This window comes from Salmo salar, chromosome ssa14 (assembly GCF_905237065.1).
Source record: "Salmo salar chromosome ssa14, Ssal_v3.1, whole genome shotgun sequence".
Taxonomy (NCBI): domain Eukaryota; kingdom Metazoa; phylum Chordata; class Actinopteri; order Salmoniformes; family Salmonidae; genus Salmo; species Salmo salar.
The window spans coordinates 630,049-653,192 of NC_059455.1; the positions used below are offsets into that span (position 1 = coordinate 630,049).

Consider the following 23,144-nt stretch of genomic DNA (forward strand, 5'->3'; position numbering starts at 1 on the left):
CTTGGGGCTAGGTGGGACGCTAGCGTGCCACCCGTGGTGCACTCCATCAACAGCAGGTGCATTTCAAGAGCGGCAAATTTGAATCCAAATAAATGTCAAAATTCAAATTTTTCAAAAATACAACTATGTTACACCATTTGAAAGATAAACATCTCCTTAATCTAACCACGTTTTACGATTTCAAAAAGGTTTTACGGCGAAAGCATAAATTTAGAGTATGTTAGGACAGTACATTTACAAGAGTTGTGTGTAATGTTTTGTCAAGTCAAAGACAGGGTCACCAAAACCATAAAACCAGCTAAAATGATGCACTAACCTTTTACAATCTCCATCAGATGACACTCCTAGGACATTATGTTAGACAATGCATGCATTTTTAGTTATATCAAGTTCATATTTATATCCAAAAACAGCGTTTTACTATGGCATTGATGTTGAGGAAATCGTTTCCTCCAATAACCGGCAGTCAAGTCAGCGTCAGAAATTAAATAATTAAAATTAGAAAACATTGGTAAAATATTATATTGTCATTTAAAGAATTATAGATTTACATCTCTTGAACGCAATCAACTTGCCAGATTTAAAAATAACCTTACTGGGAAATCACACTTTGCAATAATCTGAGCACTGCGCCCAGAAAAATACGCGTTGCGATACAGACTAGACGTCATGTTGGGGAGATCTAAAATCGAAAATACTATGTAAATAATCCATTACCTTTGATTCTCTTCATCAGATGTCACTTCCAGGTATCACAGGTCCATAACGAATGTAGTTTTGTTCAAAAAAGCTCATCATTTATGTCCAAAAATCTCCGTCTCGTTAGCACATGATGTAAGCCAGCCGGACTTCTCGTCATGAACGAGGGGAAAAAATATATTTCCGTTCGTTCAAACATGTCAAACGTTGTATAGCATAAATCATTAGGGCCTTTTTAACCAGAACATGAATAATATTCAAGGTGGACGAATGCATACTCTTTTATAACGTATTGGAACGAGGGTACCCAACATGAACTAGCGCGCCAGGTGTCTAATGGGACATCACCGTTCCATGGCTCTTGTTCGGTCAGATCTCCCTCCAGAAGACTCAAAACACTTTGTAAAGGCTGGTGACATCTAGTGGAAGCAATAGGAAGTGCCAAAATATTCCTAAACCCCTGTGTTTTTCAATGGGATAGGTTTAAAGTCAATACAACACATCAGGTATCCACTTCCTGTCAGAAAATGTCTCAGGGTTTTGCCTGCCAAATGAGTTCTGTTATACTCACAGACACCATTCAAACAGTTTTGGAAACTTTAGAGTGTTTTCTATCCATATATAATAAGTATATGCATATTCTAGTTACTGGGTAGGATTAGTAACCAGATTAAATCGGGTGCATTTTTTTTATCCAGACGTGCAAATGCTGCCCCCTAGACCCAACAGGTTAAGGAGATGTTTATCTTTCAAAGGGTGTAAAATAGTTGTATGTTTGAAAAATTTGAATTTTGACATTTATTTGGATTCAAATTTGCCGCTCTTGAAATGCACCTGCTGTTGATGGAGTGCACCACGGGTGGCACGCTAGCGTCCCACCTAGCCCATAGAGGTTAAGTCAGGATTCCTATTTTTGACTCAGCCTTGCCTCCTTGCCCGTCCAACATTTCCTCATCTCCCACCCCACCCCTGCAAAGCTACAAAGTTTATCCCTGCAGGCAGTCACTAAGTCCGAGGTGCTAAAGGAGCTCCTTAAACTGACCCAGATGGTTTAGACCCTTTCTTCTTTAAGGTTGTTGCCCCTATCATCGCCAAGCCTCTCTCTCCTTTCTGGAGAGGTTCCCATTGCTTGGATGGCAGCCACGGTTCGTCCTTTATTTAAAGAAGGGGGGGGGAGAAATAAAGCTGATTCTAACTGTCATAGGCCTATTTCTATCTTGACTTGTTTATCAAAAGTGTTGGAAAAACTTGGCAATAATCAACTGACTTACTTTCTTGATGTCTATATTATTCTCTCGGGGACGCAATCTGGTTTCCACTCAGGTTATGGATGTGTCACAGCAAACTTAAAGGTCCTCAATGATGTCACCATTGCCCTTGATTCTAAGCAATATTGTGCAGCTATTTTTATTGTCTTGGCAAAAGCTTTTGATACGGTAGACCATTCCATTCTTGTGGGCCGGCTAAGGAGTATTGGTGTCTCTGAGGGGTCTTTGGTCTGGTTTGCTAACTACCTCTCTCAAAGAGTGCAGGGTATAAAGTCAGAAAAAAATCTGCTGTCTCAGCCACTGCCTGTCACCAGGGGGGTACCCCAAGGCTCGATCCTAGGCCCCACGCTTTTCTCAATTAACATCAACATAGCTCAGGCAGTAGGAAGCTCTCTCATCCATTTATATGCAGATGAGTCTTATACTCAGCTGGCCCCTCCCCAGATTTTGTGTTAAATGCTTTCTTAGCATCCAACAAGCTTTCTCTACCCTTAGCCTTGTTCTGAACACCTCCAAAATAAAGGTCATGTGGTTTGGTAAGAAGAATGCCCCTCTTACCACAGGTGTTATTACTCTGAGGGTTTAGAGCTTGAGATAGTCACCTCATACAGTAGTACTTAGGAGTATGGCTAGACGGTGCACTGTCCTCTCAGCACATATCAAAGCTGCAGGCGAAAGTTGAATCTAGACTTGGTTTCCTCTATCGTAACCGCTCCTCTTTCACCCCAGCTGCCAAAATAAACCTGATTCAGATGACCATCCTACCCATGCTAGATTACAGAGACTTAATTTACAAATCGGCAGGTGAGGGTGCTCTCGAGCGGCTCGATGTTCTTTACCATTCGGCCATCAGATTTGCAACCACTTTTCCTTCTAGGACACATCACTGCACTCTATACTCCTCTGTAAACTGGTCATCTCTGTATACCCGTTGCAAGACGCACTGGTTGATGCTTATTTATAAAACCCTCGTAGGCCTCACTTTGCCCTATTTGAAATATCTACTGCAGCCCTCATCCTCAACATACAACACCCGTTCTGCCAGTCACATTCTGTTAAAGGTCCCCAAAGCGCACACATCCCTGGATCGCGCATCCTTTCAGTCTGCTGCAGCTAGCGACTGGAACGAGCTGCCACAAACACTCAAACTGGACAGTTATCTCCATCTCTTCATTCAAAAACTCAATCATGGACACTTACTGACAGTTGTGGCTGCTTTGTGTGATGTGTTGTTGTCTCTGCCTTCTTGACATTTGTGCTGTTGTCTGTGCCCAATCATGTTTGTACCATGTTTTGTGCTGCTACCATGTGTCGTCATGTGTTGCTGCCTTATGTTGTCGTCTTAGGTCTCTATGTCGTGTTGTCTCTTGTTGTTATGTCCAATATTTAAATTGTATTCATTTTTTATTTTTAATCCCAGGCCCCCATCCCCGCAGGAGGCCTTTTGGTAGGCCGTCATTGTAAAAAAATAATTTGTTCTTAACTGACTTGCCTAGTTAAAAAGGTTAAATAAAAATACAGGGCAGTGGTAGAAACTCCCGACTGAGACAAAAACGGTTTCTGCTAGTTCAAACACTCCTGCAAGGCTTGGTTAATGTTGAGCTAGGCTCCTAGCCAAGTGTAAAGACAATCTATAAGCATTTCTTGTAGTGGGCAACTGTTTGAGGTTGTTACAAAGTCATTAACAATCATTTGGCGTTTGTTTTCATGTCAATACATTAACCTGTTAGGGCTAGGGGGCAGTATTGACACGGCTGGATAAAAAACATACCCGATTTAATCTGGTTACCACTCCTACCCAGTAACTAGAATATGCATATACTTATTACATATGGATAGAAAACACCCTACATTTTCTAAAACTGTTTGAATGGTGTCTGTGAGTATAACAGAACTCAAATGGCAGGTCAAAACCTGAGAGATTCCTTTACAGGAAGTGGCCTGTCTGACCATTTCTTGAACTTCTTTTCCATCTCTATCTGACCCGACCGCCCCCGCCTTTGTGATTTTTTTCCTCTGTTTGCCGAAAAGGAGATTCCCTGTCGGAATATTATCGCTTTTCTACGAGAAAAATGGCATAAAAATTGATTTTAAACAGCGGTTGACATGCTTCGAAGTACGGTAATGGAATATTTAGAATTTTATTGTCACGAATTGCGCCATGCGCGCGACACTTCTTTACTATTTCGGATAGTGTCTGGAACGCACGAACAAAACGCCGCTATTCGGATATAACGATGGATTATTTTGGACCAAACCAACATTTGTTATTGAAGTAGCAGTCCTGGGTGTGTATTCTGACGAAGACAACAAAAGGTAATCAAACTTTTATAATAGTAAATATGATTATGGTGAGTGCTAAACTTGCCGGGTGTCTAAATAAGCGAGCCCGTGATGCCTGGGCTATGTACTTAGAATATTGCAAAATGTGCTTTCACCAAAAAGCTATTTTAAAATCGGACATATCGAGTGCATAGAGGAGGTCTGTATCTATAATTCTTAAAATAATTGTTATGCTTTTTGTGAACGTTTATCGTGAGTAATTTAGTAAAATGTTAGCGAATTCCCGGAAGTTTGAGGGGGTATGCTAGTTCTGAACGTCACATGCTAATGTAAAAAGCTGGTTTTTGATATAAATATGAACTTGATTGAACAAAACATGCATGTATTGTATAACATAATGTCCTAGGGTTGTCATCTGATGAAGATCATCAAAGGTGAGTGCTGCATTTAGCTGTCTTCTGGGTTTTGGTGACATTATATGCTGGCTTGAAAAATGGGTGTCTGATTATTTCTGGCTTGGTACTCTGCTGACATAATCTAATGTTTTGCTTTCGTTGTAAAGCCTTTTTGAAATCGGACAGTGTGGTTAGATTAACGAGAGTCTTGTCTTTAAATGGCTGTAAAATAGTCATATGTTTGAGAAATTGAAGTAATAGGATTTTTAAGGTTTTGAAAATCGCGCCACAGGATAGCAGTGGCTGTTACGTAGGTGGGACGAATTCGTCCCGCCTAGCCTAGAGAGGTTAACATATAAAGGGAGAACATAGATAAACATGTATTTGTCACATGCGCCAAATACAACATGTGTAGACCTTACAGTGAAATGCTTAATAACAAGCCCTTAACCCAACAACGCAGTTCAAGAAATAGAGTTAACTTCTCTAGGGTAGGGGGCAGTATTTTGATGTCCGGATGAAAAGTGTGCCCGAAGTAAACTGCCTGCTACCCAGACCCAGAATGTAGGATATGCATATTATTAGTAGATTTGGATAGAAAACACTCTGAAGTTTCTAAACTGTTTGAATGATGTCTGTGAGTATAACAGAACTCATATGGCAGGCAAAAACCTGAGAAAAATCCAACCAGAAAGTGGGAAATCTGAGGCTGTAGTTTTTTCAAGTGATTGCCTATCTAACACACAGTGACTTAGGGTTCATTTTGCACTTCCTAAGGCTTCCACTAGATGTCAACAGTCTTTAGAAAGTTTGAGGCTTCTGTTTGAGGCTTCTATGGTGAACAGAGAGCAAACAAAGGAAGTTGGAAGTTGTTGACTCAGGAAAGGACATGACTTCATTGGCGCGCATTCACGTGAGCGGTAGCTGTGTTCCATTACATTTTTCAAGACATTGGAATTGTCCGGTTGGAATATTATTGAAGTTTTATGTTAAAAAAAGCCCTAAAGATTGATGCTATACATCGTTTGACATGTTTCTACGAACGTAAATATAACTTTTTGGGGCTTTTCGTCATGAAATTTTCGGCTCGCTTCCTACATTTGGAGTAGCTTACTGAACAAACAACAAGGAGGTATGTGGACATAAATTATGGACTTTATCAAACAAAACATTTATTGTGGACCTGGGATTCATGGGAGTGCATTCTGATGAAGATCAAAGGTAAGTGAATATTTATAATGCTATTTATGATTTTAGATGACTCCAAAATGGCGGGTATCTGTATTGCCTGCCTGCTGTTGTTTTCTGAACGCCGTACTCAGATTATTGCAAAGTGTGCTTTCCCCGTGAAGCTCTTTTGAAATCTGTCACAGCGGTTGCATTAAGGAGATGTTTATCTATAATTCTTTGAATAACAGTTTAATATTTTATCAACGTTTATGATGAGTATTTCTATAAATTAATGTGCTCATTCACCGGAAGTTTTTGAAGGAAAATGTAAAATGCTGTTTTTTTATATAAATATGAACTTTATCGAGCAAAACATACATGTATTGTGTAACATGAAGTCCTATGAGTGCCATCTGATGAAGATCAAAGCTTAGTGCTTAATTTTAGCTGTATTTCTGGTTTTTGTGACGCCTCTCCTTGGTTGGAAAATGGCAGTGTGGCTTTTATTTTTTAGGCGCTGTCCTAACAATCTAATGTTTTGCTTTCGCCGTAAAGCCTTTTTGAAATCGGACAATGTGGTTGGATTAACGAGAGTCTTATCTTTATAGATTTATATCTTTTATTTTATAATGGTGTATAATACTTGTGTGTGAGAAATTTGAATTATGAGATTTGTCGTTTTGAATTTGGCACCCTGCTATTTCACTGGCTGTTGAATAGTGTGTCCCACAGGTGGGACAGTAACGTCCCACATACCCAAGAGAGGTTAAGAAAATATTTACTAAATAAAATAATTTCAAATAAAAAGCATCAATGAAATAACAATAACGAGGCTATATATAGGGGGTACCGGTACCGAGTCAATGTACGAGGGTACAGGTTAGTTGAGGTAATTTGTACATGTAGGTAGGGGTAAAGTGACAATGCATAGATAAATAGTCTGGGTGGCCATTTTGGGGGGGGGGGGGTCAATTTAAATAAACCAGGTGGCCATTTGTTTAATTGAATGCAGCTGTGCACAGTGCAGCTGTGTCACTAGAGATCATGGGTTCTAGTCCAGGGTCCGTCGCAGCCGGCTGCGACTGGAAGACCCATGGGGTGGCGCACAATTCGCCCAACGTTGTCCGGGTTCGGTTTGGCCGGCAGGGATGTCCTTGCCCCAACACGCACTAGCGACTCCTGTGGCAGGCCGGGCGCAGTGCACGCTGACCCGAGTGCAGTGCACGCTGACATGGTCGCCAGGTGTACGGTGTTTCATCCGAGACATTGGTGCGGCTGGCTTCCAGGTTAAGTGGGTATTGTGTCAAGAAGTAGTGCGGCTTGGTTGGGTTTCAGAGGACGCACGGCTCTCAACCTTCTCTTCTCTGGAGTCCGTACAGGAGTTGCAGCGATGAGACGAGACTAACTACCAATTGGATACCACGAAATTGGGGAGAAAAAGGGGTAAGAGAAAAAATAAAACATTTTACAATTTTTAAAGAGTGCGACACAAAACACTACCTTTATTTCCTTTTTTATGATACAGTTTGTCGTTATATCATATAGTAAGCGTTTAACAAATGAATTACACATTGAACTTGATCCTGTAAAAATTCCTTGATATTGCTGTCTTACACTTTTGTGTATGGAGATCTCGGAAGTGCACTGTAAACTCGTAGCATCTCATATCTCCCTAGTTACGGTGTGAAAACAGTTTTCATGGGCACACATATCCAAAATAATGTCTGTGATTGCAAAATCTGATGCTTCTAACAGAAATAGTAACTTTAACATGATTAATAAAACAATATATACACTGTCATTAATTGGGTTTTTCAATAATAATTCATTGTAGTTTGATGAGTGTTTGATGTCTAGCTGTTTAGTTATGACACTATCGTGCTACGCCACCTGAATCAGGAAAGGATTTTCTTAATGACAGTAAAGTGATGAAGAGCTCCTGTGATACTGCACGCCATTTAACAACAGTCAAAGTGCAGGAATTAATGTTGATCAAGGATTGACAGAACATTTTTGTGTCTATGATGTTACGTGGGTCAAGATAAATAGCCTAGGTCTATTCCTGAGGTAAGATCACTGACAGCTGTAGCCTAGTTGTCTGTGACTTATGGCAGATTATTTACATTGAGCAGAGAAAATGTCAAGTTCATGAGTGAAGTTTGAGTGAAAGTGATGGAACGCTAGCTGACTTGTGATTGGACAGTGAGTCATGCGCTACATGAGTGCCATGCGGATACAAAACTTAAATTTTTAAAGGCTCTTCCAAAAAATGATTCCAATTAAATGTTGACTCCAAAGAAAGTCTGCCAAATACCTGGCAGAATAACATCATGATGGTTTGTACAAATCGGGTGGGGGGTTTGTTTGTTTTGTCAAACTCTCCCATCGAATGTCTAGTAGCCGTTAAAAACACCCTAGCCAAACAAGTCAATTGTGAGGTGCGCATTTGAATAAAGGGAAACTACACCAAACTGTTTTATTCAAAGGTGGTCTACTGAGGTGGTTTAAGCATTGTTGTGGATATAGGACATCCAATTTTGTAATTTGTCTATATAAAGTCTGATTTTGAGAGTGAAAAGCTGAAAGGGAACATTTTCTAAATCTGCACTTTCCCATAGGCCTACTTGTCGTCCTTGATTTATGACTAATCTATATGATAATATTATTATTTTACATGGTCGGCCAAAATACATTGTTAAACAGTTTTAAAATACACTTAATGCATTTGATGGGATTTTGTGTCGTATTTACAATAAAATGTACTTGGAATTGTAAAGGTTCAAAGTTGCATAAATGCCCCCCAAAAACTGCAATACATGCTACGCATAAGATGCAATAAGGTAGGTGAACGAATCCCATTCTCTTCAAAAAGAAAAAGTGGAACCACTAAGCCAAGTTGGAGAACCAGCATGAAGAATAAATACCCTAAAAAAACGTAAATATTAAACATAAGGATGAAACTACAGCAAAAAGACAGAAATAATATTACCAGAACAAAGAAAACTAAGTAGGTGAGAACACAACAAGAGAAATTGGAGGCAGAGACAATTTATCTCAAGGAACCATAGGATAAATTAAAAGAACAGAGAAAGCAAACTAAACATTCTAAAAGAGCCTTACAGATAGCAGGGTGAGATGTACAGGATCCTTCTACCAGAAGGAAGAGCCTTCAAAGGGCTAAAGCCTGTATGCCAAAACAGGCAGCACAGTATGTCACTACTACCATGGACCTCACTGACAAGGCCACACTGAGGAAGGCAGCCAATTCCGTCAGAAGAACATCAGATGCACAACAGAGGGGAAGTTGGAAATGGCAGTTGTTGAAGCAGTAGCCAAAGGCCTATCAAAGTCTGCAACAAGGAAGGCTTTGGCTTGTTTTCTGAATATGATTAAGAAATACGAACTACAGAGACAGAAAAAATATTTGGGGTCAGTAGAAAACTCTTAGCTAAAAAAAAAGCCCAGGAAGTCGACATATCTACAGTCTCAGCAGTGTAAAAATTCTATGAAGCAGTTTCGCACAGAGATAAGAAAAAGGTGAGCAAAAGGACAGGGAAGGCAGCCAGCTTTCTTGACCGCTCCATTCCTCAGCTGCACCAATCATTATTCAAAGCCGACCCTGGTATCTCAATAGGAGCTGCAATGTTTTACAGATTAAGACCAAGAACCATTAAGCCACAGAAAAGCAAAACGTGTTGGTTGCCTCTGCGAATACCGTGAAAATATCAATTACAGACAGTGAATGGCCACCTGGTGAGAATTTTTTTTAACAACCATACAAGGTGTGTATGCATTCAGCAGTACCACTATGTGCGAGAAAACTACAGGGAATGATTTCCACCATCCTAAGTGTATCAAATAGCAGTGCAAGGATTGTGATGTCCATAGAGTACACCCATTTATTGCCCTCCTAAAAAAAAAAAAAGGACACTGACGTAGAGTGGAAAACATGGGAGATTGTCAGCCAAAAAGTAACAAAAAGGGAAACAAGAGTACACTACGGGGGGAAAAAAAGTCAAAATCAAATAAAACCAAATGTTATTTGTCACATACACATATTTAGCAGATGTTGTTGAAGGTGTAGCGAAATGCTTGTGTGCCTAGCTCCAACAGTGCAGTAGTATCTAACAATTCACAACATCCACAGGTACACTTCCAATTGACTCAAATGATGTCAATTAGCCCATCAGAAGCTTCTAAAGCCAAGATATCATTTTCGGGAATATTCCAAGGCACAGTCAATTTAGTGTACGTAAACTTCTGACCCACTGGAATTGTGATACAGTGAATTCATTATAAGTAAAATAATCTGCCTGTAAAGAATTGTTGGAAAAATTACTTGTGTCATGCACAAAGTAGATGTCCTAACCGACTTGCCAAAACTATACTTTGTTAACAAGAAATTTGTGGAGTGGTTGAAAAACGAGAATTAATGACTCTAACCTAAGTGTATGTAAACTTCCGACTTCAACTGTAAGTACTTTACAGCACTGGTGACAAGGTAGGGGTGGTATACAGAAGATAGCACTATTTGATAAAAAAACAAATCCATATTATGGCAAGAACAGCTCAAATAAGCAAAGAGAAACGACAGTCCATCATTACTTTAAAACATGGTCAGTCAATGCGGAAAATATCAATAACTTTGTTTCTTCAAGTACAGTCGCAAAAACCATCAAGCGCTATGATGAAACGAGCTCTCCTGAGGACCGCCACAGGAAAGGAAGCCCCAGAGTTACTTCTGCTGCAGAGGATAAGTTCATTAGAGTTAACTGCACCTCAGATTGCAGCCCAAATAAATGCTTCAGAGTTCAAGTAACAGACACATCTTAAGAGACTGTGTGAACCAGGCCTTCATGGCCGAATTTCTGCAAAGAAACCACTACTAAAGGACACCAATAAGAAGACACTTGCTTGGGCCAAGAAACACGAGCAATGGACATTAGACCGGTGGAAATCTGTCTGTTGGTCTGATGAGTCCAAATGTGAGATTTTTGGTTCCAACCACAGTGTCTTTGTGAGACACAGAATAGGTGTACGGATGATCTCCACATGTGTGGTTCGCACCGTGAAGCATGGAGGTGGTGGTGTGATGGTGCTTTGCACAGTCATGAGTGAACAGGGAGTACAGGAGGGGGCTGAGCACCCACCCCTGAGGGGCACCTGTGTTGAGGATAAGCATGGCGGATGTGTTGTTACCTACCCTTAACACCTGGCGGCGGCCTGTCAGGAAGTCCAAGATCCAGTTGCAGAGGGTGTTTAGAGACTGCATCATCTGTGGATCTGTTGGGATGGTATGCAAATTGGAGTGGGTCTAGGGTTTCTGGGATGACGGTGTTGATGTGAGCCATGACCAGCCTTTCAAAGCACTTCATGGCTACAGACGTAAGTGCTATTGGTCGGTAGTCATTTAGGCAGGTTACCTTAGTGTTCTTGGGCACAGGCACTATGGTGGTCTGCTTAAAACATGTTGGTATTACAGACTCGGACAGGGAGAGGTTGAAAATGTCAGTGAAGATAATTGCTATTTGGTCAGCGCATGGCACACTTAACCAGCATGGCTACCACAGCATTCTGCAGCGATACGCCCTCCCATCTGGATTGCACTTCGTGCGACTATAATTTGTTTTTCCATCAGGAAAATGACCCAAAACACACCTCCAGGCTGTGTAAGGGCTATTTTTCCAAGGAGTGTGATGGAGTGCTGCATCAGATGACCTGGCCTCCGCAATCACCCAACCTCAACCCAAGTGAGATGGTTTGGGATAAGTTGGACCGCAGAGTGAAGGAAAAGCAGCCAACAAGTGCTTAGCATATATGGGAACTCCTTCAAGACTGTTGGAAAATCAATCCCCATGAAGCTGGTTGAGAGAATGCCAAGAGTGTGCAAAGCTGTCATCAAGGCAAAAGGTGGCTACTTTGAAGAATCTAAAATATATTTGGATTTGTTTAACAATTTTTTGGTTACTACATGATTCCATAATCGTTTTGATGTCTTCACTATTATTCTACAATGTATCAAATGGTAAAAATAAAATAAAAACCTTGCATGAGTAGGTGTGTACAAACTTTTGACTGGTACTGTATATTAAATCCAATTTTTATTGGTCAGCAGATGGTTAGCAAATGGTTAGCAGATGTTATTGCAAGTGTAGCGAAATACTTTTATTTGATATTAGCTATGCTGAGTCTGATTTTGCTTTCCCCGTACAACACAACTCTTCTGGCTTCAGACATGGTAAAAAGCCATGCGGCCACAGTAGTGAAGGTTGGCCGAGCCCAGATCAGAAATGCAAATGAGAACTACAACTACAGCAGAGACAATCTGACAAAAGCATCCACAGATACCTGTACCCATTACCTCCGTACCAAGTTCTTTATTCCCAGTGAGGACATTGAAAGAAACAGAAGTCACTGTAGTCTGAAGCAAGTTCCTGGCACCATGAAGTTGCATCGCGTCAAAACGGTAAAGGTAGTGGCAATCAGAAACCTCTGTTGCTTCTTGGATTCGTCTCCATGGGATTGGAGTCTGTGAGAATGGATGATATGTTGCGCAATGGAGAGAGGTGAAACTTCACAGTCTTCATGGTACGTAACACATTGCTTACATTATGTAAATCATGTGTTTTTTTGTTTCCATACCAGACCTTTGTAAGAGATGCCAGAGACCAGGTGTACCAGAGACTAGGTGTACCAGATGTACCAGAGACTAGGTGTACCAGATGTACCAGCGGCCAGATGTAACAGAGACCCGATGTAACAGAGACCCGATGTAACAGAGACCCGATGTAACAGAGACCCGATGTAACAGAGACCCGATGTATCACTGTCCAGATGTACCAGCGGCCACACGTACCAAAGACCAGATGACAGTGACCAGAGTATTGAGTGTGGTGGTGATGAAGAGATCTAATAATGTCATCAATCCAAAGAAAATGTTGTAAGTGAAAATAGGGTATACAATCTAACACACACACACACATTTTGACTGACATGTAGATGTTGTTGTTGCTAGGTGGATTTATGGTCTTGGAGTGCTCATCTAGAGTTTTATTCCTGTAACTACACATGTGAAGCTGCAAGAAAATCAGATTTAAATAAATATCAAACCATTTACAAATGTTGACCCTAATGTCACATATTGACCGCATAATTTATAGAAAGATCCATATATATATACTTTATATATATACACTTACACACATTTGTGGACATTGTGTATGATTGAATGTATGGCAGATGTCATTTATTTTGCCCTGCAGCCACTTGCCTACCAATAAAGAACAACAATGGAAACAAGTCTTGCTTTCTGCATAGATAATCCTCAATTTTGATACATGTATTGGTTTCCTGGTGTGGCTTGTTAAGGCATTTTAAATTGTCCCCCCAAAAAATCTAATCAAATGTATTAAGTTACGAAATCCGACTTTTAGGATATAATGTTAGATAATGCTAGGTAAAGACCCCAATGAACGATTCAAACCATGAAGAAAAAGATTAAAAATAAAACTGAAATACCTTATTTACATAAGTATTCAGACCCTTTGCTATGGTACTCGAAATTGAGCTCAGGTGCATCCTGTTTCCATTGATCATACTTGAGATGTTTTTACAACTTGAATGGAGTTCACCTGTGGTAAAGTCAATTGATTGGACATGATTTGAAAAGGCACACACCTGTCTATATAAGGTCTCAAGATTGACATTGCATGTCAGAGCAAAAACCAAGCCATGACGTTGAAGGAATTGTCCATAGAGCTCAGAGACAGGATTGTGTTGAGGCACAGATCTGGGGAAGGGTATTAAAAAATGTCTGCTGCATTGAAGGTCCGCAACAATACAGTGGCCTCCATCATTCTTAAATGGAAGAAGTTTGGAACCACCAATAATCTTCCTAGAGCTGGCCTTGGTCAGGGAGGTGACGAATAACCTGATGGTGACTCTGACAGAGCTCCTGAGGTCCTCTGTGAAGATGGGAGAACCTTCCAGAAGGACAACCATCTCTGCAGCACACTACAATCAGGCCATTATGCAAGAGTGGCCAGACGGAAGGCACTCCTCAGTAAAAAGGGACGACAGCCCACTTGGATTTTGCCAAAAGACACCTAAAGGACTCAGACCATGAGAAACAAAACTCTCTGGTGTGATGAAATAACGATTGAACTCTTTGGCCTGAATGCCAAGCGTCACGTCTGGAGGAAACCTGGCACCATCCATACGGTGAAGCATGGGTGGCACCATCATGCTGTGGGGATGTTTTTCAGCGGCAGGGACTGGGAGACTAGTCAGGATCGAGGGAAAGATGAATGGAGCAAAGTACAGAGAGATCCTTGATTAAAACATGCTCCAGAGCACTCAGGACCTCAGACTGGGTCGAAGGTTCACCTTCCAACAGGACAACCACCCTAAGTACACAGGCAACACAACACAGGAGTGGATTAGGGACAAGTCTCCGAATGTGCTTGAATGGGCCAGCCAGAGCCCGGACTTGAACCCGATCAAACATATTTGGAGAGACATGAAAATAAACTCAGCAAAAAAAAAGAAATGTCCTCTCACTGTCAACTGCATTTATTTTCAGCAAACTTAACATGTGCAAATATTTGTATGAACATAAGATTCAACAACTGAGACAAACTGAACAAGTTCCACAGACATGTGACTAACATAAATGAAATAATGTGTCCCTGAACAAAGGGGGGGGGGGGGGTCAAAATCAAAAGTAAGAATCACTATCTGGTGTGGCCACCAGCTGCATTAAGAACTGCAGTGCATCTCCTCCTCATGGATGCACCAGATTTCCAGGTCTTGCTGTGAGATGTTACCCCACTCTTCTACCAAGGCACCTGCAAGTTCCCAGACATTTCTGGGGGGAATGGCCCAAAGCCCTCACCCTCCGATCCAACAGGTCCCACTCGTGCTCAATGGGATTGAGATCAGGGCTCTTCGCTGGCCATGGCAGAACACTGACATTACTGTCTTGCAGGAAATCACACACAGAACGAGCAGTATGGCTGGAGGCATTGTCATGCTGGAGGGTCATGTCAGGATGAGCCTACAGGAAGGGTACCACGAGGGAGGAGGAATGTCTTCCCTGTAACGCACAGTGTTGAGATTGCCTGCAATGACAACAAGCTCAGTCCGATGATGCTGTGACACACCACCCCCAGACCATGACGGACCCTCCACCTCCAAATCGATCCCGCTCCAGAGTACAGGCCTCGGTGGAACGCTCATTCCTTCGTCGATAAACGCGAATCCGACCATCACCCCTGGTGAGACAAAAAACGTGACTCGTCAGCAAAGAGCACTTTTTGCCAGTCCTGTCCAGCGACGGTGGGTTTGTGCCCATAGGCAACGTTTTTGCCGGTGATGTCTGGTGAGGACCTGCCTTACAACAGGCCTACAAGCCCTCAGTCCAGTCTCTCTCAGACTATTGCGGACAGTCTGAGCACTGATGGAGGGATTGTGCATTCCTGGTGTAACTAGGGTAGTTGTTGTTGCCATCCTGTACCTGTCCCACAGGTGTGATGTTTGGATGTACCAATCCTGTGCAGGTGTTGTTACACGTGGTCTGCCACTGCAAGGACGATCAGCTGTCCATCCTGTCTCCCTGTAGCGCTGTCTTTGGCGTGTTACAGTACAAACATTGCAATTTATTAACCTGGCCACATCTGCAGTCCTCATGCCTCCTTGAGGCATGCCTAAGGCACTTTCACACAGATGAGCAGGGACCCTGGGCATCTTTCTTTTGGTGTTTTCTGAGGCAGTAGAAAGGCCTTTTTAGTGTCCTAAGTTTTCATAACTGTGACCTTAATTGCCTACCGTCTGTAAGCTGTTAGTGTCTCAACGACCGTTCCACAAGTGCATGTTCATTAATTGTTTATGGGAAACAGTGTTTCAACCCTTTACAATGAAGATCTGTGAAGTTATTTTGTATTTTTACGAATTATCTATGAAAGACAGGGTCCTGAAAAAGGGACGTTTCTTTTTTTGCTGAGTTTAGCTGTCCAGCGACTCTCCCCATCCAACCTGACAGAGCTTAAGAAGCTCTGCAGAGAAGAATGGGAGAAACTCCCCAAATACGGATGTTCCAAGCTTGTAGCCAAAGGTGCTTCAACAAAGAACTGAGTAAAGGGTCTGAATACTTACGTAAATGTGATTAAAAAAAAATTCAAGTCTATACATTTGCAAACATTTGTAAAAACCTTTTTTTTCTTTTTCATTATGGGGTAGATTGAGGGAAAAAAACATTTTAATCTATTTAGAATAAGGCTGTGACATAAAATGTGTAAAAAGTCAAGGGGTCTGAATACTTTCCGAATGCACCGTATATACTGTATAGACTAGATGTCTGACAGGGGGCATTGTTTTGAATCCACCGCGCCTCCATCTTGGCAATCCCCCACCATTGTAAAAAATACTTTCAAAGCTATAGAAATGCATGTATTAATGTCTAAATCTGTTTTTGCCATATGTACTCTATTACAGACACCTTAATGCATACTTTAAATTACATTATTGTAGCAAATAAAATACGTGAAAATATACTGAACAAAAATATAAACTCAACATGCAACAGAGTTTCAACAATTTTACTGAGTTATAGTTCATATATGGAAATCAAATTCATTAGGTCCTAATCTATGGATTTCACATGACTGGGCCTGTGAGGGAATGGATCCAGGCCCACCCAATGGGGAGCTAGGCCCAGCAAATCAGAATTAGTTTTTCCCACAAAAGGGCTTTATTACAGACAGAAATACTCCTCAGTTTCATCAACTGTCCATGTGGCTGGTCTCAGACGATCCCGCAGGTGAAGAAGCCGGATGTGGAGGTCCTGGGCTGGCGTGGATTACACATTGTCTGCGGTTGTGAGGCCGGTTGAATGTACTGCCAAATTCTCTAAAATAACATTGGAGGCAGCTCATGGTAGAGCAATTAACATTCAATTCCCTGTCAACAGCTCTGTTGGACATTCCTGCAGTTAGCATGCCAATTGCACGCACCCTCAAAACTGTGTGGCATTCTGTTGTGTGACAGAACTGCACATTTTAGAGTGGAGCACCTGTGTAATGATCATGCTTTTTAAGCAGCTTCTTGATATGCCACACCTGTCAGGTGGATGGATTATCTTGGCAATGGAGAAATGCTCACTAATAGACGTAAACAACTTTGTGCACAATTTGAGAGAATCTTTTTGTGCGTATGGAATATTTCTGGGATCTTTTATTTCAGCTCATGAAAAATGGGACCAACACTTTACATGTTGCGTTTATATTTTTGTTCAGTATAGTTCATATAGTTTTGAAACAGAAACGTACTTTGAGGGTAGTATTCAATATTATGTGTAGTTTAGAAAATGCCACCAGAGGGAATCAGAGTTTAACAGGTTAATACATCGCCCACTTTAATAAAATACTTCTAGAGAGCTGAAGCAAGAACACACACTTTCTTTGGGAAATGTACCGTTACTAGTTTAGTGATATTTATCTTACCGTAAGCCAGTAATACAGCATCTATCATGAGCCCATGTTTACTATGCAGGCTGACTAGCATCTTACAGAGTTGCAATGTTCCATAAATTTAATGACCAAATCATGAGAACATAATTTTTGCTATAACCTTGCAATTTGTCTGTATATCTTTTTTCGTTTGCTGTCTACAATTCAATTTTTATCTCCTAGTATGCTAGTAGATACCCATAGAGTCCCAGTCATTGCGCTAACGCTCGTTAGTATTGGCTCACAAAACTACCTCGAACTTCTTTCACACTGGACACAGAGACATACAATTGGTATCCACAAGTTCATCTGACTTCATGGAAGTAGATAAAGGGCCTCATTGCCAACATATGGAATTGTTTTAAGAAGTATAATTTATTTTTTGATTTTTAGGACCCCTTGGGGTCACTAAACTACTTCCATTCATTTTTTAAACTGGTACCGGGCTACCTTCAGACGAGACATGTGAGGCTTGTGGGCTTCCACCATGTACGTGTTCTTGAGAGTCTCACCTTTCCATAGACTGGTCATATTTTAGTTTGTAGGCTAAACAGTTTGGACGCTACAGACGTTTTCGTGAGAACACCGATTTTCGGGATGTCTCATGGTCCAGCAGCATACCACCCTGCATCCCACTGCTGGATTTCTTCTGAAGTTAAGCAGGGTTGGTCTCTGGATGGGAGACCAGATGCTGCTGGAAGTGGTGTTGGAGGGCCAGTACGAGGCACTCTTTCCTCTGGTCTAAAAAAACATCCCAATGCCCCAGGGCAGTGATTGGGAATGTTAAACGGGTGTCATGACTCTCTGATGTCACTAAAGATCATATGGCACTTATTGTAAAAGTGTTAACCTCTTACATCTAGACGTTCCGCAAGCGGAACACCTGCTCCAATATCCAATGATGGGCGTGGCGCGAAATACAAACTCCTCTAAAATCCGAAAACGTCCATTTTTCAAACATATGACTATTTCACAGCATTTTAAAGACAAGACTCTCCTTTATCTAACCACACTGTCCGATTTCAAAAAGGCTTTACAGCGAAAGCAAAACATTAGATTATGTCAGCAGAGTACCCAGCCAGAAATAATCAGACACCCATTTTTCAAGCTAGCATATAATGTCACAAAAAACAAAACCACAGCTAAATGCAGCACTAACCTTTGATGATCTTCATCAGATGACAACCCTAGGACATTATGTTATACAATTCATGCATGTTTTGTTCAATCAAGTTCATATTTATATCAAAAACCAGCTTTTTTACATTAGCATGTGACGTTCAGAACTAGCATACCCCCCCGCAAACATCCGGTGAATTTACTAAATCACTCACGATAAACGTTCACAAAAAACATAACAATTATTTTAAGAATTATAGATACAGAACTCCTCTATGCACTCGATATGTCCGATTTTAAAATAGCTTTTCGGTGAAAGCACATTTTGCAATATTCTCAGTAGATAGCCCAGCCATCACGGCTAGCCATTTAGACACCGACCAAGTTTAGCCCTGACCAAACTCCGATTTACTATTAGAAAAGTTTGATTACCTTTGTTGTCTTCGTCAGAATGCACTCCCAGGACTGCTACTTCAATAACAAATGTTGGTTTGGTCCAAAATAATCCATCGTTATATCCAAATAGCGGCGTTTTGTTCGTGCGTTCAAGACACTATCCGAAGTGTAAATAAGGGTCACGAGCATGGCGCAATTCGTGACAAAAGATTTCTAAATATTCCATTACCGTACTTCGAAGCATGTCAACCGCTGTTTAAAATCAATTTTTATGCAATTTTTCTCGTAAAAAAGCGATAATATTCCGACCGGGAATCTGCGTTTAGGTAAACAGACGAAAGAAAACAAAGCATTCTGTCGACGCGGGCACGAGCCTGAGTCTCACAGTACTGTAACCAGCCACTACCCAAACGCGCTACTTTTTTTCAACCAGAGCCTGCAAAGCCACGATTCAGCTTTTTGCCGCCTTCTGAGAGCCGTAGGAAGTGTCACGTAACAGCAGAGATCCTCTGTAATGGATAGAGATAATCAAGAAGGGCAAGAAATTGTCAGACAGGCCACTTCCTGCATGGAATCTTCTCAGGTTTTGGCTTGTCAAATGAGTTCTGTTATACTCACAGACACCATTCAAACAGTTTTAGAAACTTTGGAGTGTTTTCTATCCAAAGCTAATAATTATATGCATATTCTAGTTTCTGGGCAGGAGTAATAATCAGATTAAATCGGGTACGTTTTTTTATCCGGCTGTGAAAATACTGCCCCCTAGCCATTACAGGTTAAAGTCGGTGTCCTGGCTAAATTCCCAATCTGGCCCTCATACCATCACGGTCACCTAATCATCCCCAGCTTGCAATTGGCTCATTCTCGCCTCTGTAACTATTCCCCAAGTTGTTGCTATAAATGAGAACACATTCTCAGTCAACTTACCTGGTAAAATAAGGGTTACATAAATAAAGTCTGATAAAACACAACTGTAGATCGGCCACCTTCCACCGCAAATGCAGAAGGTCGCCATTGGCGAATGCGGTGAATTGAGACTCAGCCCAAAAATGAATCTCTGTTTAAACAGACAGATTTTGATGGGGATTTTTGTATTATGCTAATTCAATTTACACAGGGGTGTGGACATCAATTCTAGTTTGTTTTTTTCAACAGTAAATAAACTTTGTATGGCTGTATTTGTTTTCCATGAAGTGTGTAGTACGTTGTGTAGAACATTTAAATATGTTAATAACCTTTTGGGGATAGGGGGCAGTATTTGCACGGCCAGATAAAAAACGTTCCCGATTAAATCTGGTTACTACTCCTGCCCTGTAACTAGAATATGCATATAATTAGTAGATTTGAATAGAAAACACCCTAAAGTTTCTAAAACTGTTTGAATGGTGTCTGTGAGTATAACAGAACTCATATGGCAGTCAAAACCCTGAGACAAATCCTAACAGGAAGTGGAAATCTGATGTGTGGAATCACTTTCAAGCTTTGCCATTGAAACACACAGGGACTTATTAATCATTTAGCACTTCCTAAGGCTTCCACTAGATGTCAAAAGTCTTTACAAAGTGGTTTGAGTCTTCTATGGTAGAAACTGACCCAAAGAGAGGCTTGGGAAGTTGGTCACAGGGGGAGGGCCATTACTATTATGACGCGTGCGCCCATGGGAACCCTTTTGTTCCGAAATGTTTAGTAAGACAATGCAATCGTCCGCCTTGAATATTATTGAAGCTCTGGTTGAAAAAGGCCCTAAAGATTTATGTTATACAACGTTTGACATGTTTGAACGAACGTAAATATATATTTTTTGCACATTCGTGACGACAAGTCCCGCGCGCTTCAGTACATTATGAGTAGCCTTCGGAACGCGCTAACAAGGAACTATTGGGACATAAATTTAACTTTTTCGAACAAAACTACATTTGTTGTGGACCTGGGATTCCTGGAAGTGCCTTCAATGAAGATAATCAAAGGTAAGGGAATATTTACAATAGTATATTTGATTTTAGATGGTTCCAAGATGGCGCTAACATGTATCGCCTAGCCTATTTTTTCTGAGCATACCACGTCATTTATTGCAAAGTGTGATTTCCCAGGAAAGTTATTTTTTAATCTGGCAATGCGGTTGCATTCACGAGATGTTAATCTATAATTCTTTGAATGACAATATTACATTTTAACAATGTTTTCGAATAGTAATTTAGTAAATTGTAGCGCTGATCCACCAGAAGCATTTGAGGGAAAATATTTTCTGAACGTCACGCGCCGATGTAAAATGCTGTTTTTATATATAAATATGAACTTTATTGAACAAAAAATGCATGTATTGTGTAACACGATGTCCTAGGAGTGTCATCTGATGAAGATTGTCAAAGGTTAGTGCTGCATTTAGCTGTTTTTGGGGTATTTGTGATGCATGCTAGTTGCTTTGAAAATGGCAGTGTGATTTTTTTTGGCAGGGTACTCTCCTAACATAATCTAATGTTTTGCTTTTGCTGTAAAGCCTTTTTGAAATCGGACAACGTGGTTCGATTCAGGAGAGGTGTATCTATAAAATGGTGTACAATAGTCATATGTTTGAGAAATTGAAGTTATAGCATATAGAGGTCTTTGTATTTCGCGCAACGCGATTCCACTGGCTGTTGACTAGGGTGCAAGCGTCCCACGTTCCCAGACAGGTTAAACGTTCCAACAAAATGTGAAGACTGTGCAGGGGTTCTCAGCACCGTATGAGGACGGAAGCTTGGTGGACAGGGCTGTCAACCCACAAATGAGGCCGGTGCAATGGTGCCAAGGTTCTCCTTACCTGTAAGTTGGTGAGCTGCTGTTGTTGATGGGCCAGGGTCTGTTTGACCAGCACACTCTTAATGCTCTGCTCCATGGCATACTTCTTCGCCTGCAGGCAAATTAAGGGAAAGAGAAGAGGTTGACATTTTCAACATCACACTAGTGACATGATACCAGAAATGTGACCTTTGATACCAATACTAGCCTGCACACTTAGTATCAGAATACTTTATAGTCTATACCGCAACGAGAAAATGCCTCAGAGAAACTGTACTGTTACTGTATAAAACAAATGTAGCCAACTCTCCATCTGGAGAGCTACTGCGGTGCAAGGCTATTTTCCCAGCCATGCTCAACACACTCAGCTCATCAGGGTCCTGTTGAGTATCTTATCAGTAGAATCTGGCGTGTTAGTGCAGGGCAAATATTGTCAAAATTACATTTAGCAATCGAATCACATTCAAATAAATTTGTTTGCCACATTGGTCTAAGAAAAATAAACTCCAGGTTTGTCTCTCATTGGGTGTTGTCATAACTCTCCTGTGACGATCTGAAGGATCAGGTTAAAGTGGGTCCGCTCTATAGCATGCTCTCTCTCATGCTCTCTCGGCTGTTTTATGTATGGCGGTCGTAAAACACGCTGCCTCTATGCTCTGTGGTGTTTGAGACTGGAATGTAAACTATGGAACACAGAGACACACTTGGACAATTAAACGTTTTAATAATTAAACAATATTTCTATTTTTGAGAATGTGGGAATGGTCCGTGGGTATTTAAAGAACAATCCTGTCAAAGTTGATTTATTTGGTGACCTCCTGAAAGACAGAAAACCCACGTTACTGTATATCTGTGTACACTTTTCAAATATCAGATATACATCTAGATGTTGGATAAAATGAATGAGTAAATATGAAACTATTTGTGAAAATATGTCATGTGATGTTCGCCTTCTAAATGAGAATTGTTATTTTTATAAAAGGTTTTAACCAAGTCAGTGGCCACGTGGGCATAGACTTGGTCGGCATCATGGAATGCCCCCTTCTTCCACAGAGTGTAAAACCCACTTCCCTCAAAATGTACATTAAGTCAGAGAACGCCGGGACGGAGTCCCCACGTTGGAATGGCTCCAATTCTATAGGCCATTAGACCAGACAGCGTGCAGGTGAGGCTACACGGCTGACAAATGGTTTAAAACTACATGACCAGAAAAGCATGGAGAGGTAGCTACATGTGTCCCGTGTGGCTCAGTTGGTAGAGCATGGTGTTTGCAACGCCAGGGTTGTGGGTTCGATACCCACAGCCAGTATGGGGGAAAAAAAAAAAAAAAGAAATGTATGCATTCACTACTGTAAGTCGCTCTGGATAAGAGCGTCTGCTAAATGACTAAAATGTAAATGTAAAAATGATGTGAATGGTTAAGAACTACAACTCTATAGGCCGAGGAGACCATACAGCTAGCGATACAGCTAGAAATGGTTCAACTCTAAAACATTGCCACAGAAGGAGAAAATCTTAGACGAGGCCTTTTC

At 41.1% G+C, this 23,144-nt stretch overlaps 1 protein-coding gene across 1 annotated transcript in view; it reads right to left on the minus strand.

Moving 5' to 3' along the window:
* puf60a (poly-U binding splicing factor a) overlaps positions 1-23,144 on the minus strand; it is a 115,882-nt gene that overhangs the window by 70,116 nt on the left and 22,622 nt on the right. The window contains exon 3 of the mRNA XM_045693787.1: positions 21,635-21,724. Within this exon, the coding sequence (XP_045549743.1) occupies positions 21,635-21,724 (90 nt within the window). The remainder of the gene's footprint in view (positions 1-21,634; positions 21,725-23,144) is intronic.